At 39.1% G+C, this 19,580-nt stretch overlaps 1 protein-coding gene across 2 annotated transcripts in view; it reads right to left on the bottom strand.

The window, feature by feature from the left end:
• The window catches only part of fndc1 (fibronectin type III domain containing 1), a 66,198-nt gene that overhangs the window by 27,802 nt on the left and 18,816 nt on the right, over window positions 1–19,580 (bottom strand). For both annotated transcript variants that reach the window (XM_037538141.1, XM_017725652.2), the window contains exons 4-14: window positions 18,803–18,862; window positions 10,771–10,977; window positions 9,079–9,177; window positions 8,768–8,888; window positions 8,305–8,492; window positions 5,223–5,330; window positions 4,325–4,513; window positions 1,840–3,813; window positions 1,599–1,714; window positions 1,317–1,428; window positions 849–1,205 (exon numbers count right to left, since the gene is read on the bottom strand). In XM_037538141.1, the coding sequence (XP_037394038.1) occupies window positions 849–1,205; window positions 1,317–1,428; window positions 1,599–1,714; window positions 1,840–3,813; window positions 4,325–4,513; window positions 5,223–5,330; window positions 8,305–8,492; window positions 8,768–8,888; window positions 9,079–9,177; window positions 10,771–10,977; window positions 18,803–18,862 (3,531 nt within the window). The remainder of the gene's footprint in view (window positions 1–848; window positions 1,206–1,316; window positions 1,429–1,598; window positions 1,715–1,839; window positions 3,814–4,324; window positions 4,514–5,222; window positions 5,331–8,304; window positions 8,493–8,767; window positions 8,889–9,078; window positions 9,178–10,770; window positions 10,978–18,802; window positions 18,863–19,580) is intronic.

The raw sequence follows: 19,580 nt of genomic DNA, 5'->3' as shown, positions 1-19,580 counted from the left end.
CACTCAACAGCCCAGCACTGGGCCGTGGAGCAGTGAAACTGTATTCTCTGGAGTGTTGGAGCACCACCAAACACTTAATCAGCCAACATCAGTATATGACCTCACTAATGCTCCTGTGGTGGAATGCAATCAAATCCTCACAGCAATGTGCCACTTTTTAGTGTAAGCATTTCTAGAAGTGTAAAGACAGTTACTGCAGAAAAGGGGACAAACTGTCTATTAATATAGTTGATTTCAGAAGACATAATAGACAAGTGTCCTGTATACTGTACACATACACATACTTTATAACCCCACTAGGGACACATATACTTATGACAAAATATCACTAACTTGTTAAAAGCTCATATTTTGTACAGATTTTGTTTCAGTGTTTGGTTGCCCTAGGATCATCACTTGGTTTACCCACCACACCAAAGTTTTTCTTCTGCCACATCTACTATAAATATGTTAATGGGGAGTTGGGTTGATTAGAGACTTTCTTGAATACATCTACTACTCAGGAACGACAGGGAGAAGTTTAGTTTGCAAATTCATATATGGATTAGCCTTCCTAAATTACAGAGGTTCTGAAATTGTGGAAATTAACTAGATTCAAATGATAAATCATGTTAAACAACAGTAAAGTATGTGTTATTAAGGGAAAGCCAGGACCAATTGAATATAATCTTAACCCTTGATATTATTAGTACCACTAATTTACCCTTGTTCAAATGCAAGTGAAAGTCCGAAACCTCTAACTGTTTTGTCATTGAAAGACCTTATTTTGTAGAGTTTTTTGAATTTGTACTTTATTTTTCATACTATAAAAAGCTCCATGTGTGGGATAAATGTCCTTTTGTACTCACCATCTGGGTAGCAGTCCAGTATCCCATCCTTATCCATGCTAGGGAAGCCATTCTTATCCATCCTTGAAAATGTTCCAGGGGGACAGGTAGGAAAGGCTTCTGTGGTTGTGGGCTCTAGAGTTGTCATCTCGGTTGTGGTAGGTTCAGGAGTGGTTGTGGTGGTGGCTGCAGTTGTAGTTGTAGTTGTGGCTGTTGTGGTTGTAGTTGTCGTACTGGGTTTTGGACGATCCAGGCCCACCACTGGTTTCCCTCCCACAGTGAGGTACTTCTCTTTGGGGTTAACCACAGGCCGACTGTCTCTCCCATGACCAAACAAAGCCACACCCTCCTGGTTTACTAATGGGGAGCCCTGCTCATCTATTGGATAATGGCATAAAAGTGAGTCCATTCACTTTGATTCACTTCGAGACAATGAACACATTTTCAATACCAAGTTGTGAAAACAAGAAAATGAATAAGGAATCACACCAAAAATAGTTTTTCCATCTTCTCCGAGGACTACTTTCCTGGGTCGGCCTCTAGCATCCTGCAAAACCTTCCCATCTTCATTCATTAAGACCCCTTTATTCAGATCTACAACCTAAGGGAGGGTACATTCACTGTAAATACATGAGAAAGATTAAACAATACACATGGCAGGAACATATACAACATTATACAGATATTTCTCAACAGCATGTTTTGATCTCGGTAAGGATGCTGTTTGACAGAGCAAGCTTCTTAATTTATCACTCAGCTAAATAAACACACCCATCTGGTTCCATCAGGGCCTGTGATATGTTTGACTCCATTTGCTTTTGCATTTTCATCTGGTGTAGATGATTTTTTGCCATTTGTGGCTGTAAGATTTGGTCGTCCATTTTTTCCTATATATATGCAGAGGAAAGAAAATATGAGATATTGGATCTTCATAGTTTGATTCATAAACACCAAAGAATGTCATGTAAGGCTCTCCAAACTTGCAGTCGTTTGTGGAAAACATTATGTTTACCTTGCCCATAACTAGGTTTATAACCACTGACTGGGGTTTTCCTTCTTGAAATGGCATCCAATCTGCTCGGGTAGGGCAGTCTTGATCCCACCACTGGATTATGGGATGAAGCTGACAAGGTCTTGGAATCAGCTGCTGTGTTGCCACTTGAGCTTTCAATAGCAGGAGATTGCCTCCGGGGTAAGCGTGAGTCTGATCCCACATTTAGCCTACCATTAGCATTACTGCTAATACCTGTGCCTCGGTGTGAAGAAAGGGTTGGCTGTTGCATGGTCTGGGAGGCAGAAGAGGATGAAGAAGTTGAAATGGGTGAAGAAGAGTTGTTTTGTTTAGCAGGGGAGCCCAACCGTGCATGTTGTACAGGTTGCAACCTACCAGGGAACCGTGACCCGTTTAGACGACTTGCTATGACAGGAGAACGAAACCTTTCATTTGAACCCAAAACAGGTCTGCGGAGAACAGTAGGGACAGACTGAGAACCATCCTTAGAGGTTTGTAGAGGGTCTGACACAGAAATTTTAGGAGGTGCAGTTGGGACAACATCTTTATTGTGAACTTCCTTGCTGCCCTCATAAATGTAATCATCTTCATGATCATTGCTAGTCTTTGAACTGTCACTGTGTATGTGACCATTAGAGGGTGAGGTTGTGGGTGCTGCAGTGGTTCCTCTTATAATTGGCCTCCCTGCACCTACAGAAGAGGCAGTTCTGCTCAATGGGATCCTACCATCTTGTCTTCGTCTACCTATTATTCTGGAATTTCCATTTGCCGGAGAAGAACCTTGTCCTATGAGAGAAGGTTTTGCTCTAGAAGGAAGGTGAGGTGTGTTTGCATGACTGCCATCACTTTTGTCCTCATGAGTGGTCTCCTTTTCCTGCGGACTCTCCTCTTTGGGTGAGAAGGAATTTGTAGTGGTGGGTTGATGAGATGAAGGTGGTGATTCATTATTTTTAGACTCCACATCTTTTTGTTTAAGTTGATAACTTTCTTTGGCATCTTTTGTATCCTGAATGCTTGTAGACTGGCTATCACTCTTGTCAGACGTTCTGGATCCTGTTGCAGCTGTTGATTGTGATGAAGTAGCAGGCTTCAGTCTGTGAACCCTAGTTGAGATTCCGACCCTTCTGCTAGTAGGATGAACAGACCCAGATACTGTACCACTGCCATGATTCGTTGTCCCAGATGTTGATGATGGTAATGAGGCTGATGATGATGAAGAAGAAACATCAGAGGTAGACGCTGATGATGATGACCCTCTGTCTGTTTCACGACTGGTTTCCTGAGGAGATGGGGTGGATGATTTTGTGTCTGAAATGCCAATCTTGTTGTACAAATCCTTTCCCTTTGGATAAGAACTGGCTGTGTAGTCTTTCCTTGTGGCTGCAGACTCTTGGTTGACTCCACTTTGAGTGCTTAACCGTGACCCAGAAGTACGGGAACTCGGTTGTCTTATGCGGGAATAGCGATGGCCCTCTGATGTTTTAGGTAGGGAGTCAGGTGAGGAAGATTTTGGAGGTAAAGTCTGTGTGTTGGGTAACAAACTTTTGAGAACTGAGCTTGTTTCCTGGGCTTCAGGTGAAACTTTTTTGGGTCCTTCCTGTTCAGTTTTTGAAGGGACATTGTTAGTAATTTCTGGTTGTGTATCCTCAACAGCTTCATTTGCATTATCTTCTTTGGGAGTGTCTGTTGGTGTTTCTTCCTGATCCAGTTCTTTATTTCTGCTTCTGGGTGGGGATACATCTGAGGTTATCCTTGAGCCAGAACCTGAATTTCTGACAGGATTCCTTACAGCAGAGAAAATGCTATGATAAGACCGTGTCTGAGACAGTGGTCGAGCTTTCTTGGTTGAAAGTGGAGCAGTAGTGGTGTGGGCATCAGGTTCTTCCATTTCTTCTACATCATGCTTCACGTCATCGTGTGGTGTACTGGTAGGGCTCTTGGAGGGTGTAGAAGGTCTTGAAGGCGTACTGCTGGCTGGCAACAAAGATAGTACAAAAGTTTTAACTTGCATTAACTATTTCTGTTGGATTTATTAATAACACTCAGTATAACAGCAAATCTATGCAGTTAAATTTAAATGATATACAGTCAAGGTGGCATTACATCTGTACATTACAATTGTCCATGCTTTCACACTTTTATTGTTTGGCTTCTGTCACTTTTTATGAACAGCGACAGTCAGGAGATTGTTAAAAATTCAAAGATAAATTAATTGTATTGCTGAAAATACATCAATAAATACAACAAGACAGCAGGCAGATATAAAACTATCTTTCAAACAAAAATAAAATCTAAGAATCTTCATTTAACAGAATCTCCTTTTCAGTCTTTATAGTTCCCTTGGTTAAATATTTTGTCACAGACATAAGTTGAGCAAGTTTTCTAATACTCATCAAGTACCAGTTGCAGAACTATGCAGTAGTCAATTTGTCTCTTCATTCTGTTGATCAGCAAAAGAATTTGAGGTATTACCCTCAGCACTTACTGCCAGGCATTGCAACACTGAAGGCCTTAGACTGTGGTCCTTGTCCTTTCCTGTTGACTGCCCGAATTTTAAAGATATAGCGATCGCCTGGAATCAGTCCATCAATGGTTACAGAGGTGGTAGTGCCACGGTATGTGATTGACTTTGCTCCAAAGGGTCTCATGGCTGGAGCATAGGAGAGAATATATTCTGGAAGAAAACAGAAGATCAGTATGTCTGGTCAATTAAATTTGGACAGAACCTATTGCAATACAATTTCCACATTCAGGCCTAGACCACAAAATGCAGTGCCAAGGACAACAAAACAGACTGGAAAGTAGAATATGAAGTACTTGCCAGAGGTATTTTGACTAATACAAGGTGTCTAGTGTGTTGAAGCAGAAAATGTAATTTATATATATTTTATTCTATATGTCGGTGGATGTTAATTTTTTTGAGACATTAATTCATTTCAAAAGTGCAGTTTCCTGGATCGATTTCTTCAAAAGGCAGTTACCTATAGTCTTTACAGATTTTACCAGGTAGTGACACAATGTCACACCATTGTTAACATCCATCCATCCTCAACCGCTTATCCGAGTCCGGGTCGTGTGGGCAGCAGCCTAAGCAAAGAGGCCCAGGCCTCCCTCTCCCCCGCCACCAGAGGCCATTCTTACCAGATGCCCGAACCACCTCAACTGGCTTCTCTCAACGTGGAGGAGCAGCGGCTCTACTCCGAGCCTCTCCCGAATTGCCGATCTTCTCTAAGGGAGAGCCCGGTGATCCTGTGGAGAAAGCTCATTTCGGCCGCTTGTATCCGCGATCTTGTTCTTTCGGTCACTACCCGAAGCTTGTGACCATAGATGAGACCATTGTTAACAATAAAAAATTATTTACAGAAGAATACAGGGGGTCTCACCTCTTATTTTACCATTGGGTTCTTCAGGTGCATCCCATTTTGCTGTGACAGCAGTGCCTTTTCCTCTAAGTGGTTTCACCTCGAAGTTCTCAGGAGGTCCAGAGGGAACTGAAAAGTTACAGACATTGTAGGGAGAAATGTCAAGACTGACAACATACATTTTCAAACAGAAGGAGGTACATGCAACAGCACTAGAGAGCTTGTGCTCTAGACGTTTAATGTTTCTCCTACTAGAAGATTTGCAGATGGAAACCAAGCGCAGCTATAGGTTTTCCAGGAAAATGAAAAATGAAGTCATCGTTAGCCTTCCAAATAGGCAAGCAAGCAGTAAACGGTGACACCTCAATGAACCGTTACATAGAGGCAGTTATGACATACTGCATGAATTACAAAACTCTGAGGCAAGACTTACTTAAGTATGCGTGTGAGGGTGCATGTGTATGTATGTGTGCATGTGTTACACTTGGCTTGAAAATATGTACCTTTCAATGATTTCCTTTGTTATTTAGCAGTTATGAATCAAAGTGTAAACTGAGTGATTCTATCAAGGCACAATTCAATACATTTCAAAGACTAATGTCTATTGAAAGCATCTTATATAAAGGGTGGAGAAGCCTCAACCTAACTCAAGCAAAAGAATCAGTCATTTAGTGAAATAATTACTTTAATAGAAATACAACAATATTAGCTCTTAAAAGCTACATACGTACAAAGCAACTCAAAGAACGACTTTGAGAAGCTATTAATATGTCTAGCATTTATCAGCATAAGAACTAAAGTTTGTTAGGCTGTATTCTTCCATTTTTTTTAAATTCTTTCAATCTAGAATAAAATGCTAAATGTGAAAAGCATGAGATGTCACCAGTCACAAAGCAGTACAGATACTGTTGCCAATGAAACAAGGAAACCAAAGCAAAAATACTAATTTGTGAATGGCTAAAATGCAACTGAATAATTTCCTTTCCTCAGAAAAATATATTTACAAATGGAAGTAGAAGTATAATAATGCCTTTATACTATACTTTATAAGCTTATTAAGCCTTAACAAGCCAGTAGCTGGTGATTAACTGGCTACTATAACTACTCTATTAAGCAGTAAGACTGATCAAGTAAATTAATAACTGCTAATTAACTGGTTGCCAATTACTACATTGTTAGACAGAAATAGGTTTAATATCAGCTTCAACTCTTCTGAGAAGGCTTTCCTCAAGGTTCAGGAGTGTGTTTATGGGAATTGTTGACCATTCTTCCAGAAGCACATTTGTGAGGTCAGGCACTGCCGTTGGACGAGAAAGCCTGGCTCGCAGTCTCCACTCTAATTCATCCTAGACCTATATCGTATCCTACCTATAATTAATGTGCAATATCTGCTGCTGATAGAATGGTACAAGTGCAATACATACACAGGTTCTGTGCAATATCTGTAATTATTACTGTGCAATATCTACAATTTCTGTGCAATATCCAGTCATTACCTGCTCAGAAATGTGCAATATCCATACAACTGCATGTTCAAACTGTAAATTTGTGCTGTTTCTTAATTCTATTTCATTTTTTATATTTTTCTGCTAACAGATGCCTTGTTTATTTATTTATTTCTATAGTATATCTTATATTTTGTATTTTCTATGATGCACATCTTTGTCTACTTATTGCTCTTTATCTGCTTACTGTGTATTTTGCAAATTTCCCCCAGTGGGATAATGAAAGTCTATCTTATCTTATCGCTGCCATAAATACATCCATGTCTTTATGGACCTCACTTTGTGCACTGGTGCACAGTCATGTTGGAACAGGAAGGGGCCGTCCCCAAACTGTTCCCACAAAGTTGGGAGCATGAAATTGTCCAAAACCTCTTGGTCCACTGAAGCATTAAGAGTTCCTTTCACTAGAACTAAGGGGCTGAGCCCAACTCCTGAAAAATAACACCACATCATAATCCCCCCTCCACCAAACTTTACACTTGGCACAATGCAGTCAGAGAAGTACCGTTCTCCTGGCAACCGCCAACCCAGACTCGTCCATCAGATTGCCAGAAGGAGAAGCATGATTACTCACTCCAGAGAACACATCTCCACCGCTCTAGAGTCCAGTGGCGGTGTTTACACCTCTGCACTCCATGCTTTGCATTGTGCTTGGTGATGTAAGGCTTGTATGCAGCTGCTCAGCCACTGAAACCCACTCCATGAAGCTCTCTATTCTGTTCTTGAGCTGATCTGAAGGCCGCATGAAGTTTGGAGGTCTGTAGTGATTTACTCTGTAGAAAGTTGGCGACCTCTGCGCACTATGCGCCTCAGCATCCGCTGTCATTTTCCGTGGCCGACCACTTCCTGGCTGAGTTGCTGTCATTCCCAGTCGCTTCCACTTTGTTATAATACCACTGACAGTTGACTGTGGAATATTTAGTAGCGAGGAAATTTCACGACTGGACTTGTTGCACACGTGGCATTATATCACGGTACCACATTGGAATTCACTGAGCTCCTGAGAGCGACCCATTCTTTCACAAACATTTGTGCAGTCTGCATGCCTAGGTGCTTAGTTTTATACACCTGTGGCCATGGAAGTGATTGGAACACCTGAATTCAATGATTTGGTTGGGTGAGTGAATACTTTTGGACTACTGGAATACTAGTGTAGATATCATAATAATAAAGTATAAAGTATAAATTATATTAGACTTAACTCAACTGTGCATTTTGAAGTTTGGAAGAACAGGATGGCTAATTACCAATGATGTTTAATTACAATCTATTGGCTTGTTAAGTCTTAATCAGAGCATTACAAATATCCTGGAAAATGTTTATTTGCCCTGATTACTGCTTAACACCAGTATTACAATAAAAAAAAATCTAAATTGCTATGAAAAAAAATCTTCAAAATTTTACTTGTACATGTAACGAGTATACTAAACTTGCTTCCATACACCTCTGAAATGTAACTATTAATTATTTACCAATGCATTTTCTGTTCCCAGAAATATTTCCCAGAAATAACACCAACTAATAGCACATACTTCAACTATACAAATGTAGCGCAAAGTGCTTTGGCATAATCATCATGATCCCTGTTTGAAAGATACCTGATTCAGGAGTCCTCTGGAATACAGATGCGCTCCACTTTCCTTGCTGGTTTCTCTGGGAGATTCGAATAGAGAACTCATACATTCCATCTGCAGTGAGTGATTCAATGATGATTCGCCTCTGGGTTGTCTCCTTATACTCCCACCGAGCAGATTCTCCTTTCTCTCTGTATTTCACTGTGTAATGCCTAAATAAATATGACATTTAGTGCCAAAACTATACCTCTAATAATTTTCATCTTTCTTATTACATAATCTAACAAAGTTATGCCATCACATACACTCATTACCCAAACTGATCAAAACAAAGTACAAAGAATCTGTGAGGAATAACAATCTAAAAGACACAATATAGTTTGATCTACTTTCAAAATTATGTGCGGACCCTGAAGACAAGTAATAGGTGCAGCTTCATCTACCTTTAAAATTTGTTATAGGAAACTTTTGACAAAGTATTTCTTACCTAGTGCCTTCAGGGATGCTCTTCTGTTTCTCCACAAGAGGATCAACCCATGTGATGAGGACAGACTGGGGGGACAGAACTCTCACTGTGACGTCCTTTGCCTCGTCCACTTCCTCTGGCTCTGATAAACAGGATTCATGACAGAGACCCTTTACATGGTTTCCCAAAAGCATCACAATGCTGAAATCATCTCATGGTAAAACTGGACTGTGCATCTAATAGATGATGATTTTAACTCTTAACATGCCACTTTTGGGCAGGAGAAAAGAGATTAAATGAATAGTGTTTCAAGGTATGAAGATACTCCAAACCTGGAGGAGGGCTTTTGGTCATGACAGCCTTGTTAGTTGGTGTACTCTTCCGTAGGCTTTTCTGTGCCTGCAGTGATACCACATAGACGGACTCAGATGCTATGAACAGAGGGGGATACCAGACATGGCCATGTATCATTACATATACCGTGCCGTTCACATACTGAACAAACAACTCTCAACACTATACCCTGCAGTACTGCTGAACTGTTTAAGCATAAAAACTATTATATGCTCTTTAGATAGATGCCATATTTAACCTTTCAAAGGTTAAATTTTTTAAAAACTTTAAAAAACTATTATTCCTTTTTTTTTTTTGGTTTTATCCCCTTAACACTTAGGAGTTGCCGTTAGTGCTGGTGATAACAAAAGTGTGATGTTATATTTTATATGAATTGTTTCTCTTTAAATCAGTTCTGTCTGGAAAGTGATTCTAAACTTTTTTATCTGTATTACATTTGTGTTTCTTAGAGTTTCTTAGTTACACTGGTACGAATGAAACAGACACAGCAGTGCTGCTGGAGTTTTTAAACTCCTCAGTATCACTGCTGGACTGAAAATAGTCCAACAACCAACAATTTTAAAACTTATTATTCAGTTATGTGGTACCGTGGACCGGGTAGTCTGGAGGTACCTTGTAAAATAGCAGCTGTTCACCCAAAAAAGCATATCCACAAAGAGGTAAGAGTTCGACCCCTTTTTTTCTTGTTTTTATTGGTACGTACTGTATAACATGTATGGAAAACAACAACAAAAAACATATATAAACAGACAATCTCACTTTAGCATGGAGATGGCCGAATTTTAAAGTGGCAAGGTAGCCACCAGGATTTAGACCTTAAGGTTCTCTCGACCTCAATCCATAACAGTCCTTCGAGCTTGTTGCCGTTCGGTCAACACGACATAGACGTCCATATCTCTGTTCAGCCTTCCTCTTCTCCAAAATGTTAAAAAAAACCTTTTTATACCCCATAACTAATGTGGACTAAACCACCTGGGCATCCCCATGATCCAGGGTGGATTCAAAAACACAACAAACATACACACAACATTACATACATAAACAACCGGTTTGTTTAAAACATACTTTGTTCCTTAACATCACAGGTAAATATTATTTGTTATTTATATACTGAAGAGACACGTTTTTCTTTCTCCTCAGATAAACTGGATCCCCCTGAACCAGCGATTTCTCCCAGTCCACTGAAGGATATAAAAGCTGGGTGACCCGCGCGCTGCCATTCCCAAAGGATACAGGTAAGCACCCAGTCTATATTTGAATGTCTTTGTTAAAATTGTCTCTGCACTGAGCCTTTAGAAGGCTGGTGATAGGTATGGGTGACTTACCTTATCACAAGTACTTATACAAATAAGTAAACTTATTTGGTTTGTTAGTGGATCTAAACATTTATCACAAACTTTTACAACTTACCCAGTTCACATTATAGTCCAGTTACTGAAAGGGGCCATCTTAAAGCTTATTACTCAGTAACAATTATGAGTTATTGAAAAATATAAAATGTAGTTTTCTAAATGTAAAGGAAATGACGTTAGGACCCATTAGTGTGTATTAGAGCTTAAGTCTTGTAGTGATACATGCTGCATCACACAAATGCTCAAAGAATATCAGGATTTCACTGTAAATTTATGTCATCTTTAATGTTCTTACAAGAAACTGGCTCATGTTCTCACCAAGTTTGGGCTTGTTAGCATTGCGTTGATCAGCTTGGGGCTGACTGAGGTCCACTCTGTGTTTGTTTTGGGGACGGATGGGGAGATATCCTCCTCTATGTGGACCCTCATGGCCTGAGGAGGACTGAGGTGGCCTCTGCTGCAGTGCTGACCTCTTAACTGAGGACTGAGGATTCGTCTGGGAGGCGATCTCTGACAAGCTTCTCCCTAATGAAAGGGATACAGCTGTTACAATCAGTTGGAGATGAAGGGACTGATTAGTCGAAAAAGTAGAGATCAGCCATATCTCACTCATGAAACTGGCTTTAACTAACATCATGGTAAACCTACAAGCTACAGCATTAATTACTGCGCTGACATCATGTTATTCATTATTATATTTTAAGACCTTAATGAGATTTTATGTAACTGTTCTGGAAATGGTTTTCAGCATAGCTTCACCATGCCTGTTTACGGCTCAAAAAATGTTGATTAGTCATTCATGGAAAGCCCAAATCACCTCATCCTGATCTTAGACCTCAGGCATGACTTTCTCAGGATGGAGATGGATTGAGAGAGAAAGCAGACATGTAGCATGTGTTAGAGATTTAGTACCCCGGTGGAGATTTGTTTATTCGAGCTTAAAGCCATTGAGGACCACACAGTCTTCTCGTCATCTGGTCTCTTGCTTTTTCCTCACTGTTTTTCAGCTGCAGCTCCCCCCCAATCTGTCTCGACTTGGCGAGCAGATCAGACAGTCAGACAGTCTTCCTCTCTCTCTCTCAGAACTGTCTCACACTCATTTCCATCCTCATTTCTCTCTCCCGCCATCTCTTCCTCTTCTGCTCTTTGCCGTGCAAGCTAATATCACTGAGGGTGTAATGAAAAACATTCCCCTGCACGTTCCCGTTCCCATTCCCTCCCTCTTTTCTCCCTCTGTAATCATTCTCAGATGATAGACTGCAGTTTGACTTCCTAGTTGGACATAATGTCACTTCATTTTTGAGGCCTGATTGCAGCAGATCAACATTCAACAGTGAACCTAATCAGAGTTTCCTACAGTAACAGCAAACTAATCATTTGGACTGCCATAGAAATTTAGCCCTACATTAAAAATCACATTATTTGTAGTTGTTATTTTCTAATGTACATGACTGATGTGAAGGTTAGCTGATGACTCAGAAGGGAAAAAATGAAACAGGGCTATGGCTCTTCAGCACTGCTTGCAAACAGCAATTCTGTAGAAAGTTCATCTGTCTTATTAACATTCTTATATTGCTATTATAGTATATGTATTTAAAAATCTAGGGATGCATGATGACATCTGAAATCATTTTGTCAGATATTTGTTACAAAACCATTGCCACCCCGCAGATGTATTGATTTGAAATTTAATATCTCAAACATATATTTAATAATGTATTTATCATATTATGAAAGAGCATAATGTTTAGGTGATAATAGGCTAATATGCTAAAATTTTGTTTTAATTATTTGGATGCATTTGTTAAACTAAATGAATGAATGATCCGTTTCTTTGCGATGATCATGCAAGTAAGATTTAGTCCCAGTTTTTAAATGTTTATGTATTACCAACATCGTATTTCTACATCAGCTAACAAATTTCAAATTCAGTGCATCCCTAAAAAGGCAAAACTAAGCAAAATATTTGAATAACTCTACATTCTATGCTATACTTAGTGTCATTTTAATAAATTGTTTTTTTTCCAAATGTTTTAAATATTAAAATTATTAGTAATGTTAAAGTAAAGTAAAAAACTTTTACTCAGTTTCCAAAAAAACCCCACATACTTTTTCATGGCTACAATTTTCATTTAGACCTTTAAAGTCTTTATTACAAATCTCAAAAGCTGAACGTTTTTCTCTTTTTTTCTCTCTTGCCATTCAGACAAGTTGGAGTCACGAGTCTGATACAGTATTTAAGATTTAGAGTCTGATTTAGAATATAAACCTTGTTAAAGTTCTATAATGTATTTTAAATTTATTGTTTTTGTGATTTAAAAAAACAAACAATACATTTACATTTATCCACCTATTCAGCCTATAGCAGCTTGGCACCGCCCATTCATGTAATCATAGAGGAAACACTAAAGCACACCAATTCTTGGGATTCAATAATTAAATAGTCAAATTGACATCAGTTTAAAATGAAACAGGCCACAACTATGCTAAATTATCTTTGTGTGAGTACCTCTACTGCTCAGATAAAGACAGTAACCACACCATCACATACACAGACTCATTACAAATGATGTCCTGCCTCTTAATTTCATCTGTTTATATATTTACTTTTTGTTTTTATGTTGCCATTTTTAAAAAATATATACTTTTACTCAAGTACAGTTGTATGCAGCGGTTTAAACACCTCCAGTCAAAGTACAATTTGTTGATTTTCTAGGGCAACTGTAACTAAATATATCATTTTTCTGCACATTTTGGTGCATAATTTCTATTTGTTGACTATGTTTAATATATCATCATTATCCATGAATAACAGGTCCAGCAATTGTAACTTTACAGGAGAAGGAAAAAAAACTCCTTCACTTTTAACGTAAATTAATGTAAACAGAGTTTATTCCATGCAGATTTGGGAGCATTTCTGTCGGTTCATTCATTATGAAATTTTCTCATAATGTAAAAGGCATCTGCTAAGTTTCAATTATGCAACAATTCACAAAACTGGTCACCAGCTATATTAAAAAAAATAAAAATGTAATTTTGCACAGGTCATGTTTTATATTTTGTTTTTCCAAATATATGACTAAACAATAAATGTGCTTTAACATGCGCAGAAATGTGTTCTCTGTAGAGGATGTGTACCTTCTTTTTACTTAAAAAAATCAATTCCACTTTAAACTGAATATGATTTTGCCCTGCGATGGACTGGCGACCTGTCCAGGGTGTATCCTGCCTTCTGCCCGATGACTGCTGGGATAGGCTCCAGCAACCCCCCGCGAACCTGATGGAGAAGCGGCTTAGAAAATGAATGAATGAATGAATGATTTTTTTCCAGTACCTGTACCTTCACTAATGTATAACTTCCCTATGTTTGCTATCCAGTGTCGACAAGAGGAGGATGGGTTCCCCTTGGTTCCTCTCAAGGTTTCTTCCTCCTGCCCTTAGGGAGTTTTTCTTTGGAATTGTCGTCACTGGCTTGCTCATGGGGGCTTGGACCCAGATTTTCTTTCTATAATGCTGATTTATATATTATATATACATGGCTATATATAAATAAACTTTGCTTGCTTGCTTGCCCTAGATCCTTTTCCAATTCAGTAACCAAGCTGCACTACAAGGTGCCAAAAAGGACAATGCCACAGAAGAACCACCTTTGGCTTCCTGAAGAACTTTACAGTGGATGGTCCTATAAACCTCAATTAAACCTCCATAAAGAAAATGTTTCTGTTTTTCCTAGAACCATGCATTTGAGCCAAGATCCACTGTGTAAGTATTAGGGTTAAAGTCAGAAATGGTTTCTGAGAGATATTACACTGAAAGCACTGGAGAAAAAGTATAGTGTATGCTTGAGTTGAAAGTATATTTATGTATAATTTTCAGTTGCTACTGGGGTGAACGGGTTCTTGGAAGAGAAGATGGAGAGTGAGAGGAGGAAGGAAAAAGAGTGAAAGAAAGCAAGCGAGTGAGCGAGCAGAAACCATCTATCCATCCTGGCCAGAGGGCTTTGGCGTAACTCTGGCTGCTTTTTCCACCCTCTCGCACATAAGAGGCAGTGCTTCAATGTGCTCTCTCTGGCATGACTGCTCATGGTGCAGCAACGACACCGAAGAAAAGAACCCTGAAGCAGTGAATGAGATCGGCTCTGGTCCTGAAACACACTTAAATGACAGTAACAGCTACTCCTTTTCCCTTACGCACACAAACAGACATGGACGGTACCCCTACTTCCCCCTCACAGTGTCTAGCCAACACAGCTGAATCAGATATCACATATCACTGGCTTTAGAGCAACCGACAGTGCATCTTTCTCCTTCTCTGTCTTTCTCTTCCTCTTTCCATCTGTTTCTTTCTTTTCCTCTCTCTCTTCTTCTCTCCTTCTCTGGGTTTTTTGTGGTATGTGTCTCCCTGCACTCCGTCTTCCCTCCTGGCAGGTTCTGGAAGGAATGGCCAGCTCCAGCAGCCAGCGCAGCTGATTTAACCCAGCTATGTATACACTCAGCTGGATTTCTACGTGGCCTGGCTCTTAACATGTGTTCGCACCTGGACTTGCTGAGAGAGCCCATTATCTATTCCTATGTGTCGAATTTGAATACTATTGTACAAATACTTACGCATCATGTAATTTGAAGTACATGTTAAAATATGTTCCCAAGAAGTTAGAGGGTTGGCTCTTTTATACTTTATGTTTAAATGGCCCATATTTGGTGTACGAAGTAAACCAGTGACGAATCATGACTAGGCCTTCAGTTGGAGCTATAGCTGTCAAAACCTCATCAAAAATCAGCAAAAAATCACAATGCTAATTTCTACTAGCACCCCATGGTCTTTATAATAGTATGTTAGCGCTTAATGGTCATGGAATGGGTTAATGTTGGTACATATAACATATTTATGGTTGTAAACACAGTTTGTAAAAGACACTACTTTGGATTTAGGCTACTTTCATATGTGCTACTGAAATCTGATAGGCAGCAATGTGACCTCAGTCTCAACCGTCTGTCTCAACCGTCAGATAGAAATTCATACCATTTTTTATGTCAATCCAACTCAATCTTCATCCCAATCTTGTGCACATGAAAAGATCCTTTATGGAAACGTTTTCAAAACTGCTACATTTTACAGACATAAGAGCAGAGCTTTCTAACAACTATTCAAAAGCTTGTTTACTTCAGGGACTCTTATAAAAAAAGAGAGAGAAGCAAAGGCATTAAAGTAGCTCTACACAGATCAAGTCTCTTTATACAGTATATGTTCCATCCCCATTTTGGCATCGAATTTGCATCCTTTTGCTAGCATTCTTCTTCACCGCAGGTAAACAAAATAAACAGAGCTTCCTTTTTCTGCCTGATCAGCTTCCACCATTACAGCAAGCACAGAAATTCACAGTTTTTACTCTTTTCCATAAATTTTGTCCAGCATGGTGTTTTAATGTCTACCATTTGTCCTAAAAGTTTAAAGCTGCATTTGGCACATGTTAATGTAGATGTTGTGTGAGTCTTTAAATCTCAAGGAAATAGAGGACAGCTGAGTTTGGATGAGCATGCAGTCTGGGTTGTCATTCTTTTGCGTATGCTGGTCAGTGTAGGAGCATGATCTATTTAAAATAAAGTCAAATGTAGGTCACATTATAAAGATAATATGAAAAATCTATCTAAAAAGCAGTCTAAACATAGCCTAGATCTTCCAGAAGAGTTTTTTTCTCACAGAACTGGAAATTAACACATGACTGGATGATTCCACTGTCACTTCCTAAACGTACTGGTAGTTAACCCCTTAAAATCCCAGGTTTATTACATAAGGCTTAATATATTTAGTAACTACAGGAGCTTCAATGCAAACTGGCTGAGCTATTCTTAAGTCGTTGAATCTGTAATAAAACACTGGGACCATTGGTGGGTCCTGGCCGTTTAAGATGTTAATTTCATGCATAGTGCATTTAGTCTAGCTTCTGAAGGCTTAACCAATGAGAAACCTTAGCCGTATCTATCTTGATATAATGGGGAAAAAAACTAATTGGACACTTTTCCTTTTCCAGATTTGAACCCTTTTGTTTTCAACTAAAATGAACCAATAAAATAAGAGTAGTCAAGTGTCGTCAAGTGTTGTCATTGGTTTGCTGTTCACTTCTCAGTCCATACAGTCTACATATCATAGCAAAAACTTCAGCCTATAACATTTTAACTCCTTACTCATTTTAAGCCTTTTCATGTAATGTTGAAAACACAGAGACAAATCAATACTAAAATATTTCTGTGCATCCATATCAATGATTCTGTGTGCCTATGCTCTCATTAGTGTACCTGGTGATCTCTGAACAAGGGCATCTTTGATTCAATATTGCACAAAAGCTCTGAAAGACAGCAAATAGCAAAAACAATGCAGTGGGTGTGCTAAAACAGCAGTATTGAACCTATTGTACAAAAAGCAAAAACACTAAAGTTGTATTGCAAAAACAGCAAGAAGTGAAAAAAACCCTTTAACCACTAGAAAGGGCACTAACCCTTTAGTCACCCCTAGTGGATATTTTAGGGCGTGCACAGCTTACACATGAAACTATCTGATGCAGAAATGTTTCTGGACAAGCAATCGGATAAGAGTAATACAATGCTAACTGTGATTGTGAAACACTTTTTTACAGCCACAGTCAATATAATAAACCCACTGCAGAGACCCAGAATCTTTAACTTCTTACTAGAGCAAAGGCTCAGCCAGAAACAGATCACAGCAATATTGTGCCAACAACATGGCATTACAACAGCAAAGCCACAGTTAGCATTGTGAGAATGTTTATATAGAGGCAGCTCTGTGCCAGGCAAAGACTCCAATAGGGCCTAATGAAACAAGTTTATCCTTACCTTCAAAACACCGACATTCTGGAAAAAAAATTGCACACTGCAGATAATGTCACAACCACATCCACAGGAGTATATTTAATATCTCAGTAATGGAGTAATGACATGTGAGCATGTGTGTGTGTGTCAAAGTAAACATTCAGTTACTTTCTATCATCCCTATGTAATTATAAAGGTATCTGGAGACTGATAAAAGCAGTAACTCTATCTTGGGGAACACCAACTGGGCTGCTATGGCTATCCATTTTGTTTCTCATTTGCCTCATTTACTCCAGGGAGTGGAGGAAAGTACTTCTCATTTGGTTTATATCAACAGATTCCTTCCCTTTTCCCTTGGAGAAGTAACATGCACGTAGTTTGGCTTCAGGTAAGCTTGGTGAAGAGAAAGAAAAGCTGTGATTTAACAAATTTACAACTGTCAGACTGCCCCTGTCTTCCCAGAAAATCAGGTGGTTGTAGCTACCATGTCCAAACACAACTCCCAGCCTCTGGAGGGAAATCATTTCTGAAAAATCTTGCTGCACTCTAAGCGGTGTGGCAGGTAAAAACTGCTTGTTGGTGTGGTGGTTTAACGTTGCTGCTTGGATAAAGGTTGAATAATTTCTGTTCCACATGTAGCAACATGTCAATATGTTATCATTATTGAGATAAATTGTTTGTTGAAAAAACATTAAAGAACTGCCCGTTTCATTAAAAAGATTTATTCTTTCTTTCATTAAAAGATTTGAACAAATTATAGAGAGCTGGAAAATAACAAGCAGTGTATCATAACTGCACAAACAGCATAGTAACAAGTAGCTGATTTGAGTGACACTAATTTCTGCTTTAAGCCACACCCACTTTCAGTTTGTAATTTAAATTAAGGTATTGACAGGCTCAGCTTAAGGACTGATTTGGAGAGGCAATGCCCCAAAAACCAACCATCATATTCCATATAATCCACTAACTTTTACCTCTATATTGCTTCTATAGTGGCAAGTGCCAACCAAGACTCAGAAACAGCTGCTGCACAAACCCCGTACAAAGGGTTACATCACTGATTAACATCAAGGGTTTGTATGCATCACCCCTTGTTCTGGCACCGGACCTGAGTATTAAAAAAGGATAACAACTATGAACTACATTCAGTCCTAATTATGATACATGCTGTGAAAATACCTTTCAGTATTATCATGCTACATTTTTGCCACATTTCCCACTTACTGTTGGTCTGGCCCCTATCTCCAAGTGATGGTACAGATGGTTGGTGTTTGCCTGAGCTGACAACAAGATTTTCCTGTAAGTAAGTCAAGATACTAGGGCTTGCTAACCTTCACCTTCACAGATGCTGCTACAGCTGTACAGAAGGGAAGGGAATTGGCTATTGGTTAAACTAGGAAAGTAAACATAGCTGTATATTTTCTTACGACCTGCTAAAAAAGCTGGAAAATATTGTTTTTTATAGTTTTGAGTGAAATGACATTAGTATTTGACAACTACATGGAATAAGTGAAGGGACCTACCTGCCGAGGAGCCATTGGAGGAGTCAACAGCAAAGCCATCCAATTTTACCCACTCCCCTCCTGCAGGAAAGAACATGATCACTTTTTGATGCACCATTCTTTGTTTGGAGCAACATACAGGACAAAGTCTATACGTAGGTATAGTACATCCCAAAACCAACACTAGGAAACTTTTGCCTAGATGAATTTATGTATTATAACTGATTTATCCCGGATCTTGGTTGTCACAGACAGCAGATGAATTGTACTGGAGATTTGTGTGGCATGCGTTGGAAGATTGTCAGGCTACACAAACTCTTAGTTTGTGGCATGGGCTCTGGGTTGGATATGAAAGCAGGGCTTGGAGTGTGATTCCAGGGGTTGCCAAAAGTGGATGAGAATGGAGCAATTAGAAAAGCAGACGGGACTGATTAAACTCTGTGTTGAGCTCAAGCGTGTGCCATGTTGTTAGCCGTTGAGTATGGTTTTATATGCTGAGATGAGGAATAGACAGTGAGGCTATAAAGTTATAAATATATTCCTTGTAAAACTTTAAATATAGCTTTCAGCTCTGCTAGGATCCATCTGTTGAAGGGGTTGAGGTACAGTGTGATTCAGAAATATTATGTGTGTTGCTAAGGCACTTGGATGTGTAAGGCTATTGTTGGTTAGCTATACAATGACCATGAGCTCATAAGAAAAGAAATTTAATGGCTGGATTCATACAGCCAAGTAAACATGCAAAAACTTTATGGTGGCTAAAGAAATAAACAGAACCCAATATAGCAGTAACAATAAC

Source organism: Pygocentrus nattereri, chromosome 4, assembly GCF_015220715.1.
Source record: "Pygocentrus nattereri isolate fPygNat1 chromosome 4, fPygNat1.pri, whole genome shotgun sequence".
Classification (NCBI taxonomy): Eukaryota; Metazoa; Chordata; class Actinopteri; order Characiformes; family Serrasalmidae; genus Pygocentrus; species Pygocentrus nattereri.
The sequence above is the reverse complement of the archived record's forward strand: the minus strand, read 5'-3'. Positions and strand labels throughout refer to the sequence as shown.